Genomic DNA, 11,138 nt, shown 5'->3' with positions numbered 1-11,138 from the left:
TCTTTTATGTGTCTTATCTGTTCTTAACTGATTAAAAAAAAAGCAACCCTCTACATGAAACCACTAATGAAGGGTTGTCTGCATTTCTAGTGTTCATTATAACCTGTTCCATCATGATTTTAGTAAAACAGTGACCTGCTTCCCTGTTTGCTCCATCCATTTAACAGAATTACAAGGAGCAAAACAACAGCAAGCATTCCTTCTACAGTTTCCCACATTATGTGAACAATCTGGAAAGGAGGGCCTTTGTAATCAAAGCTCCTACATGTTAGAAAAACTCCATCCATGACAGACTGCCATGTTTTTATAGGCACCAACTCTGGGTCTTTGCATGCTAGACTCATAAGTAATATTTAAAATTAATTTCTGTTGTGAAATATGCACTTTTAATTCTGTCTGGCAGAAACAATATTTTAAAAGAAATTCTAGGGCACCTCTTTCTGTTATAATGGGGGAAGCAATTTTGTGCTATCTAAATGTTTTAGACTTCAGCTGATTTTGTTACAGCTAGCAAAGGATTGTAAAAGTTTTAGTTCAAAATATCTGGATGATGCCAAGCCTGCTTGCCTTGTTTTACCTGCTTAAAGCATATCTCCTGGAACTTGGTACAAGACATTAGCGTAAAAGACTGGGTGCTCCTGCTATCTTTGCTTCATCTCTGAGCAATTAAAAAAGATCCATGCTTATATAGCCTAACTCCATCAGAATCATTCCTACAGAGAATTGCAGAACATTCTAACCTGCTTCCATCCCACAAGCAATACATGAGCAGCAAAGCCAATCCACTTGATATAGTTACCAAATTATGACATTCTGTTAAGGTCTCTAAAATACAACACAATGACATGTTAATGCTTTTCTTCATTGATTAGCTCTTGTGTCTGATAATTGGCAGTATCCTGCTTTTGAGTATTGACAAAACCTCATAGATCGGTAGACTAGCCATAGATTTGTCTGTTAACATTGAATTACTCTCACACTGCCTAATTAATATACTTTTAGTAGCAGTTCAAAGGGATCATGGTGGGAAATAGACTACTGGACTATACAGATTAGATTTTTTTCCCCAGAACTAAAGTTGTTCAGAGCACAGTTTTGTGCTTGCTTAAGTTTACTAAACACCAGCTTTGTGTGGAACAAGTTCCTCTTCCTACAATGCAATAGGGAGAAATACTTTATTGCCCTTGTGTTTGTTATGAATTAGATTTTGAAGGCTGCCTAGAGAAACAGATGGTAATAGCTTAGGAAGGATTCACAGATGGGTAGGAAAGGACTGGGTTTGTTTTTTGAATCTTTTTATTTATAGTTCCCTTTCCCTATTTTAATACATGTAACTGAATATAACACTATAAAGGAACTATTAAATCACTTAATGCAAGAACTCCTGGGTTCCTGCCATTTTTTTAAGGATTGAACAGTGAGTATTGTATGGCAGTCTCATACACGTATAACACTTACCTACCCAAGATATTGTTAGATTCTAGCAAGTAAGATTACTCTGTGAACCCTGAGCTGAACTTAGGTTGAGTGGGTTGGCAGAACTTTGGAAGAACTGAACAAGCAGCTTCCTTGAAGCCCACACTGGTTATTTTGTTCAAAAGGTAACTGCATGTAACTTTTCAGTTTAGAACACAATGGAAGCATTACTCTTCTCTCCAACTTTGTAATGTTCCAAATAGAAGATGGCATCCATACTTGAAATATAATCTGTAGGAATCTGAGGTACAGCTAGATGTCTCTCTGATGATATATAATAGCATAAAAGAGAAAAATTGATATCTGCTTGCTGCAATGAAATGAAAATCTTAGTGCCACAATTCTTGCTTTAGATAGTGGAAAATGATACATGCTAGGCTGGGCAAATAATTCAACAAGGTATTTTTCCCACAAGTGAAGCAACTCCTATATCTGCTCCTCAAAACAGCCACTTCATTAGCTATTCTGCTGGAAATGTCTTCTGGGCATGCACATGAATAACCCAGAAGACCTTGGAAGGGCTTCTTAAGTAATTGCAGTGATGCTTTGAACAGCTACAGTGGCAACGGTACTTCACAAGCAAAGCATGTTGTCAAATGAGTTACAGTGCCATAATTCTTTCTCGTAGAAGTAAGATAAGCTCCCAGTTTATTAACTGTTTTAGTGCAGCTGTTTTTGGCCCTGGAATGTGCATAAGATGATTTGCAAATTGAGAAATATAATTAGACAGCCAGTCCCATTTTCGATAATTGAATTATAATGAGATGGAGGCTAATAGTAGTTTCTTTTTTACTTAAACTAGTGCACTGAAGCATCCAAAATACCACAAGCCTTATGAAGCAGCTGCGTGAAAATAAAGCTGGGGGCCATCCCCAAAAGAAGAATTCCCCCTCTGGTAAGGACAGTAGGACTCCAGTACAGTTTCCAGATGACAGTGGGCAGATTGATATCCTAAACCCAAAACTCTTGGCCCAAAAACGACCTCTGCAAGGTTTGAGCAGCATGGGAGGTGGTGCTGCAGGAAGTGATGATGCCAAAAGACCTAAGCTCTTGCCCGAAGTGAGTTCACCTAGCCAAGAATCTGAAGAGGAGTCAGATGACAGTGATTATGACAGAGTGGAGAGTGATAATGATGTCAGTGATAATACAGAGAGTGATGAAGATGATGGGGATGAAACTGGCAGTGATGCATCAGAAAGTAGTAATGAAGAGCCTGAAGAAACCGCAGACCAGCCTTCTTCAAGGCCTGATTTAACAAAAGGTAAACATTGATGCCTAGAAAAATGCAATAAATTGTGCATCTCTGTGTCACTGATCAGCAGTTCTGAGCTTTTCTTTCTTCTAAACAATCTTGGGATCATGTCAGTGAACATACATTATGTGCTTCATTCAGTTGTCCTTCTGAAACTCTTCTCTTGATTGCTAGCTTTCTTACATAACTGCCTTCTAACTGTCACTTCCTTTGCTAGCATTGGCAGGGGTATCCTTTCTGTATGACATACTGACCTGCTGCACATCTGTATATGATGTTGCAAGGGTACAACGAAGTTGGGATAACCATTCAACAGGTTATTTCAGTCTCTATAATGAAATGTTTTTAATCAAAATGAAATAAGGGCTCATGAAAATATGGAACAACTAGCTTAAATGGTTGTATTTATATTGAATAATAAGAGTGTCCAGACTTCTTTCCAGGAATAAACTCAGTATACCCTACAACAAGGTTGATCACTATTGTTCTGTTGCAAATTAGAAGGCAAAGGAAATGACATTTAGAAGATAATGGCTTGTGTAATTAACATTGAGTGGGTTTCTTGCCAAAATGAGATTTGAATTGGAAATTTCCAGATTCACACACTTAGCTATTGCCCTACACTGCTTTTCAGTTGGGGTAAAGTCAACAGTCTCATAGTTGAAATGTGTAACAATCTTTAGAACAGATGTTCAACATTTTCTCATAATGATATGTGAGAAATCTCTTAAACCGGAATCAAATGAATTATAGAAAATTGGGCAATTTATTTTTCCTTGCAATATTATGATAGTAGATTAAATAAACTAAGGAATTAATACTGAAGGAATTAATGCCTACATACTGGCAGTTTCCGGGTTAAGAATATTTGAGTTATGGACAACTCATACTTAAAAACGGGCTGCCTATTACTAAAAATGGCGGATAGCATTCTCCTTCCTGGAGCTAACACTGCTGAAGCCGTGTGATGTTTTCATGAACTGCTGAAGCTTCATGTTTTTAATATACAGCCTGTTTTCAGTGGTTTTCAGCGATTCATGAAAACTTCTCACGGCTTCAGAGGTTCATTGGCTCCAGGAAGGAGAACGCCATCGGCCATTTTTAGTAATAGGCGGCCCATTTGTAAATACGAGTTCCAACATACATAAACATTCGAGTTAAAGACAGGCTTAGGAACAGAACTTGTTCTTAATCCAGGGACTGCCTGTACATACATACCCAGCATGCTGTTCCTTGTGAGATAAGCAACTTTGTACAAAGTGCAGAAAAAGAATAAGAAGTAGTAAGCAAAATAAATTAATGACTGAAGATAAAAGAATTAATACATTTTTAAAGTCTGAAATATTATTCTGGTGCTTATTTGTTCTGTATTGAAGTAGCCATATGAAATCATTTGCCCCTAGTTACAGACAGGAAAATATGTGACCCTCATTGATAACCTCCTTTCCCAATATTATTGCTTGTTGAAAATTCAAAGCCTGATGAATAAAACAGGATTGGGAAATGAGCATTGGTGCTGAAAATGAGCATTCTTTCATGAGTCACATTGACTGCTGCAGTAAGTATCTGAATTTTATAATAAATCAGTTTAGTTACTACGTAAAAGCCAAATTTGCCTCTTGATAATTGTGTAGATTTCTTTTCATTGTCAGGCCTGTTGAGAATTAACTGCAGTATAGAGTCCTAAGTATATGCTTCAGCTTTCAGCCAAAACTAGTATATAGTCTCCTCCACAGAATGAGCTTATTAGAGCATTGTGGAACTGTCGGCAAGAAGCAGCCTGGAGCGTTAATAAAGAACAAATGAAGCATGCTTTTCCATTTTGAAAATATTCTTCCTAAGTGTAATAAGCAATATGATACAGTGTTCATAAAAGTACTTGGGTGAGACTTCCTAAGGCAGGGTTTAAGTTGGCATTTGAATTCTTGTTTTGATGTCCAAAAAGATTAGGCTGTGATGAAATTCAGCTGATCAGAATATGACCTAACTGTCTTTCAAAGCATGAGATGAGATGAGAAGACATGTAATTTAAATATATTCAAATTATGTTTGATGTTGATTCATGTTGTTTTCATTGTTTTGGAGTTACGCAGCCATGTTTTTATAATCATTGCAAAAGCCAGAAATTATTCAAATGAGAATTGAGATTCTTTTTATGCTGATAGGTTACCAACATATGCAGAGTCTAAGAAAAATCCACTCTCTTCCAAGTTCTTAATTTTAAAAAATGCTAGCTGTCAGTGTTAAGAAGTAATGATTTTACCTGCATTAAATATGACTAAAATACTATAGACAAAGCCCAATTATAAATAGAAATATGGTTAATTGGGAAGGTGTCTAATAAGTTCAGTGGAGACGTAGATTTCATTTAGCATAATAAAAGAGAACTAATGAAATTCAGATATGAAAATAGAAGGTGATGGAGAAATAATTAGTTGTCATGAATAGGTGGCTATATGGAGGCACAGAACATGGCCAAGGATTCTGTTGCAAGAATACAGTAAATTATTAGGAACAAATTAATTTTAAATACAAATAATTTCATTTAATTTAATTTCAGACCTAGATCAGTGAGAAGGAGGTCTGGTGAGAGGTTTATATGGTGGATTACTATAAAACATATGCTTTTGTTTATCACTTTTGTGGATACAGAATATTGTAAAACAATTTTTAGTTGTGAAAAAAGTAGAGGGACTTGTAAGTACCCTATATCAATATCACTTCTAATATGTGTGAAATATGACCAAAAAGAAAAAAGAAATCAGTCTCCTGACTCAATAGGCTTAGAGTCTAAAATTTGTCTAAAATTTCTGTGACTGTGAGAGAGGGGAGTATAGAAGTCTTGAAAGAAGGGAAAAACCAAATTGGTTGCACATGTTAAAACTGGAGGAGTAAAGCAAGGAAATATGTCTGTGTGAGCTTGTTCCTTCACATTTTTTTAAAATATAATTTTTGTTAAAGATTTTTTTAAAAGGGAAGATAAAAACTCATACAAACTAATATAAAATAAGAAAAAGAAAAGAAAAGAAAAAGAAAGAAAGAAAGAAATCAAAGAGAAAGCTAAAAGTGCAAGAAAGGAAAAAAAGTAAAAGAGAAAGAAAAAAGATACAAAAAAGATACAAAAAAGTAGCTTCTGATCTTCTTTATAACAGTTGTAAGTACAATTGTAAATTTATCTCTTACTCTGTGGTTACAATCTAACTCTCTTCTTTTATAATCTAATCATCAAAACCATGAATCATAAGGTCATTTTTTTCTGTTTCATGCAAACATTTTCTCTCATCAAAGAAGTCAATTTAGCCATCTCAGCAAGTTCCATCATCTTCACCAACCATTCCTCCATTGTGGGTAGTGCTGAATCTTTCCATCTTTGTGCATAAAATAATCTTGCTGCAGTTATCATGTACAAAAACAAAGTTCCATAACTTTTTTCCAACTATTTGTCCATCAATTCCAAAAGAAAAACCTCTGGTCTCAATTGTATATTAATCTTTAAAATCCTCTGAATCAGTATATCTATTTGAATCCAGAATTTTGTAGCTTTTTTACACATCCACCAAACATGATAAAATGTCCCTTCTTATTGTTCACATTTCCAAAATAAATTTGAAGTGCCTTTATACATTCTAGATAATTTCTCTGGTGACATACAGTACTGTGCAAAAGTTTTAAGCAGGTGTGAAAAAATGACCTACCTATCAACCTACATATGAAATTGCTGATCATTAGCACCTGCTTGGTATAATTGGTTAATCATACACCTGACTCTAATCCTACAAGATCTCTGACTTTGTGCAAGTGTACAAAGTGTGCAAGTGTAAGAATTGATGCTGGTTTGAAGCCAAATGGTAGTCACGCCAAATATTGATTTGATTTGGGTTTTGCTCACTTTGCATTTTGTAAATTGATAAACGTAAACAATTACAATATATATTTTTGAAATTATTTTATCTACTTTAAATCTCTCTAATAATTGTAAATAAGAGAACCACTGACAACTATATTCCTCTGCCACCAGTTCTTCTCTTGATTTTATTTTACATACTCCTTGACAAAATTCTAGTATCTCATGGTAAGTTAGTCATTTGTGTTTGCCTATTATTTCTCGTCTATAAAATGCTTCTTGTGCTGAGAGCTACAGAGCTGTTTTTGGGCACAACCTGGCTTTGTATCTGTTCCATATTCTCAATAGGGCATGTCTAACATAATGATTTTTAAAATCCACATTAACCTTGACTTTGTCGTACCACAAATATCCATGCCACCCAAATCTCAGGTTGTGTCCTCCTAACTCCAAGAACCTTCTATTTCTCAGCAACACCCACTCTTTCATCCAAACCAAACTGCAAACTGCAAAATACAATTTCAAATCAGGTAGATCCAATCCTCCTCTTTCCTTTGCATCTTGTAACACCTTATATTTAACTTGATTTTTTTCCCCCTCTCACCCAAATTTAAATATATCCTTCTGCCACTGTTTAAATGGTACATCAGTTGCCAAAACAGGTATTGACTGAAACAAAAACAACATTCTAGGCAAGACATTCATTTTAACCACAGATATTCAATGACAGTTGTAGTTTCTCACATCTTAACATGTCTTTTTTAACTTCATCCCATGTCTTAACATAGTTGTTTTGAAATAACATACAGTTCATATTTATCATAGTGATACCCAGATATTTTATGTTCTTCTTGATCTTAAAGCCTGTTTTATTCATAAATTCTGTTTGATCTTCTATTTTCATATTTTTGTTAACATCTTCATGTTCTGTTTATTAATCTTGAAACCTGCTGAAGCATCACATTCTTTTAATTTACCCATTAATGTTTCAATTCCCTTTAAAGGATCTTCCAGAACCAATACCAAGTCATCTGCAAAAGCCCTTAACTTTAAAAACAAAATTTAAATCAAGAATAGTGAGCGTTTGGTGAGGATTCATGGTAAACTAGATGTCCCCAAGCTGTCTATAAGGGTGGATTTCATCTAGACATCACCACATGCATTGTCATTTTGATGTAATGTTAGTCTGCTGCAGATGCCTATGCTGGAAGGGGAAGAATATTCCCTTTGGTGTTTCAAGGTGAAAATGCTTCTGAAGTCCCAAGGAATTACCTTTGTGCTGGACAAAAAGACCTATGAATGCAGGGGAGGATCATCCATCTGGTCCAGGTACCTTTCCTAGTTTGATCTTTTTTATAGCTTCAAAAGCTTCCCTTATTGTTATTGGTTCATTCATAATCTCTTTCTGTTCCTCTGTAATCCTTGGTAAATTTTTTTTTTTTTAGATATTCATCTGTTTTCGCTAGAGAGATGTCACTTCCTTGGTATAATATTGATGAAATGTTTTTTGTATGGCTGAATTGCCCATTAATACAGTATCTCCCTCTTGTAATTTCAATATCATTTTCTTTTCTTTTTCTTTTCATAATTCATATGCTAGCCACTTCCCTGGTTTATTTGCAAACTCAATTTTGTTTGCTTTACATAATCTTTTGCTTTACATAATTCATTTTTATTTCCATTTCTCTTACCATTAACATAGATAATTGTCATTGTAAAAGCTTAATTTGTTGAGAAATACTTATCTTCTCTGGAAATTTCTTTAATTCTTTTCTCTTTATTTCATCCAAAATAGCTTGTGTTTTCTCTTGATTCTCTTTTTAAGTTCACTATTGTTGTATAAAATAACCTCTAATAAAAGCTTTACTTGCATCCCAAACCATTCTTAAATTTACCTAAATTATTTTCAAAAAATTATTTTAATTTCTTTTTACAATCTTCCACTATTACTTCTTTCTGTAGCAGCATTTCATTTAGTCTCCATCTAAAAGAATTAGATTTTCTTCTATAAACCAAATTCACAGGATTATGTTCTGAAAAGTCTTTGGTAATATCTCTACTTCAGAAACTTTAGTAGCCAAGTTCTTTGAACTCCAAATAATATATATTCTTGAAAAGGATCTGTGTCTTTCAGAAAAATAGGTGTACTCCCTTGAATTGCCATTTTTCTATCTCCATATATCTACCAGCCCTAAATTGTACATCAGATCAAAGAAAACTTTTGGTAATTTGCCTTCAGTGATTTTAATATTTTTCTCAGAAGTTCTGTGCAGTTGTGGGGAGATCACTCCATTCCTATCCCCCATCAAACACCAATTTTCATAAGAGAAACATATTAATCTCTCCATAAGTCATTTATAAAACAATACTTTGTCCTCATTTGGGACATAAATTCCGAGTATCAAAGTCTTAGTCCCATGCAAATTAACTTGTACCCCAACAAATCTACCATGCTCATCAGTCAATACAAGTTCTGGTTTTAGTTGGGGATTTATATATAAAACAACTCCATTTCTTTCTTTTGTTTTGTTTTGTTCCTGCTAAAATAAATTCTTCACCCAAATTTTTATAAATCAAATATTTTATGTACTTTTTTCTAATATGTGTCTCTTGTAGGCAAATTATATCTTGTTTTAATTTTTTTCAAATAATTATTTTTTTCTCTTTTGAGGAGCATTAGCTCCATTTATATTCCTATTAAGCATTTGTAATCCATAGTCAAGCCAAAAATTTATAAAAATTGATACCTGTAGCACCTAGTTCAGTATCATCCCTTTCAGTTTCCTGTTGCACCTGGTGGAGTTTTTGTGTAGTCTTCTCTGACACCTCCATTTGAATCTCCTCCAATTCCTCTTTGAATTTTTCTAGAAATTTCCTCCCCTTCTGGACAGAATTCAATCAAAACCTCTGCTGTTTAAAAGTAAAAATCACACCTTCCAATTTGTCTCATCGAAATGGGATCTTTTTCTGCTTTAATCTCTTAGTCAAAAAGGAATACTCTTTTCTCTACAAAATTCTAATAGGAATTTCTTCAAGAACAATTACATCTGTATTATAAGTCTTCAGTCTTGTATTAAAATGCTGCTGCAAAACTTGATCCTTTGTCTTCTTCTTGACAAAGTGCACCAAAACATCCCTTGGAACATTTCTTATTCTCGCAAATCTTGTATTTATTCTATGTACTTTATCAATTTCTGCCTGTATCTTCCTCATCCCAATCCAAAAATTTTTTCTAAGACTTTAACAATCTTTTCTCTTAACATCTTCACCAGAATCTTCTGGGTTTGCTCTAAATCCCAAACAATATTCCTTCTCTATCAATTCCAATAGAGCCAGATTATCTAGTTCTCTTTCCAGCTCTCTTGTTTATAACTTCTGCCTTACTCTCCAGAATTTCCACGTTGTCATTAATTTGTTTTACATCTCCAGACACTTATTTTACAGAGCTTTCCATCTTCTTAACTTCTTCTTTCATCACCTCTTTTATCTTTACAAGTCTTTCATCCATTCTTTTTTCAAAAGCTGTCAATTTAGCATCAAGTGATTCAAGTAACTTACTGCCCAGTTGCTCAAACATTTTCTGAAGCAAATTTGGTCTAATTCCTCTCTCTGCAGGTTGCTCTACTGATCCTCTCCTCTATTCTTGCCACTTTTCTAATGGTTGCCATTATATTATAATCCAAAAATGAAAGTGTTTCAAACAAGGGAAAAAGAAAAGGCAAGTTTCCTTCCTTTTTTCCTCTTTTGTCTTCCTGTGCCTTTAATACTTTTGTCTCCATAGTTACAGTCAGCATCAGAGTCTGGCTCATATTACCTTTATCTTTCGTTTTATAAAATCCATCAATTGTCTGCACTCTTTAATAGTAAACAGAAAACATTCCCACAAAGGTCTGGTTTGTTTGTCTTATTTAATTCCAATTTGTTCAAAAGCACTTTCACCAAAAAATAATATTTCAAATTAACTGTCCCCTTTATCCATTTTAAACTGTCTTATATCGACTCCTTGTTAAGCTTTTGGCCAAAAGTTTTTAAGTCTTTAAACCCTTTTTTTTTTCTTTTATTCCTTTGTAATCCAGAAAAAATAATAACTCACCAAATGGAGTTTTCTTATCCTGCCACTCAGAAAAATCTCTCTTTAACTGTAAATTAATTATATCCAAAAGTGGTTAAGAAATGAGGCTTGTGCAAATCTTATGTCCATATAGGGTACATTACAGCTGTGAGCTTGATTGAAATTCCTCAACTCCCAGCCCCTCAACTCACAAGCTGACTGCCAAAACCTCAGTTCCTGCAGCCTACTCACAAGGAGCAGCTGTCTGGAGTGCAAGTGGGCAATCTCATGATCTCTCCTTTTTCCAGAGAGACTTTGAGAGGCAGAATTCATCATCTGGCCACTGATCTCCACCACAGTGCTGTCCCCACTCCTTCAGGGACATCTAGTTTGCCATGAATCCTCACCATAAGCCAACTTGCTCCTTTATATTGTGAGGGCTCTTTCCCTTCCATTGTGTCTGGACATGCAACTCAAATTTGTACCAAGTCTACCATTTACCATCCTTCAGTTCT

General features: G+C 34.6%; 1 protein-coding gene across 4 annotated transcripts in view; it reads left to right on the top strand.

Annotated features, from left to right (window-relative positions):
• RRP36 (ribosomal RNA processing 36) overlaps positions 1-11,138 on the top strand; it is a 48,033-nt gene that overhangs the window by 613 nt on the left and 36,282 nt on the right. For 3 of the 4 annotated variants that reach the window (XM_025162981.2, XM_007422667.4, XM_007422666.4), the window contains exon 2: positions 2,279-2,737. In XM_025162981.2, the coding sequence (XP_025018749.2) occupies positions 2,311-2,737 (427 nt within the window). In that variant the 5' untranslated portion in view covers positions 2,279-2,310. Of the gene's footprint in view, positions 1-1,339; positions 1,602-2,278; positions 2,738-11,138 lie in introns of those variants that run through there. The other variant, XM_088148184.1, reaches the window with a different exon arrangement.

The sequence above is a fragment of the Python bivittatus genome, unplaced genomic scaffold (genome assembly GCF_059951505.1).
Source record: "Python bivittatus isolate LINGU-HERP-01145 unplaced genomic scaffold, Pbiv_v1 ctg000020_np1212, whole genome shotgun sequence".
Taxonomy (NCBI): domain Eukaryota; kingdom Metazoa; phylum Chordata; class Lepidosauria; order Squamata; family Pythonidae; genus Python; species Python bivittatus.
The sequence above is the reverse complement of the archived record's forward strand: the minus strand, read 5'-3'. Positions and strand labels throughout refer to the sequence as shown.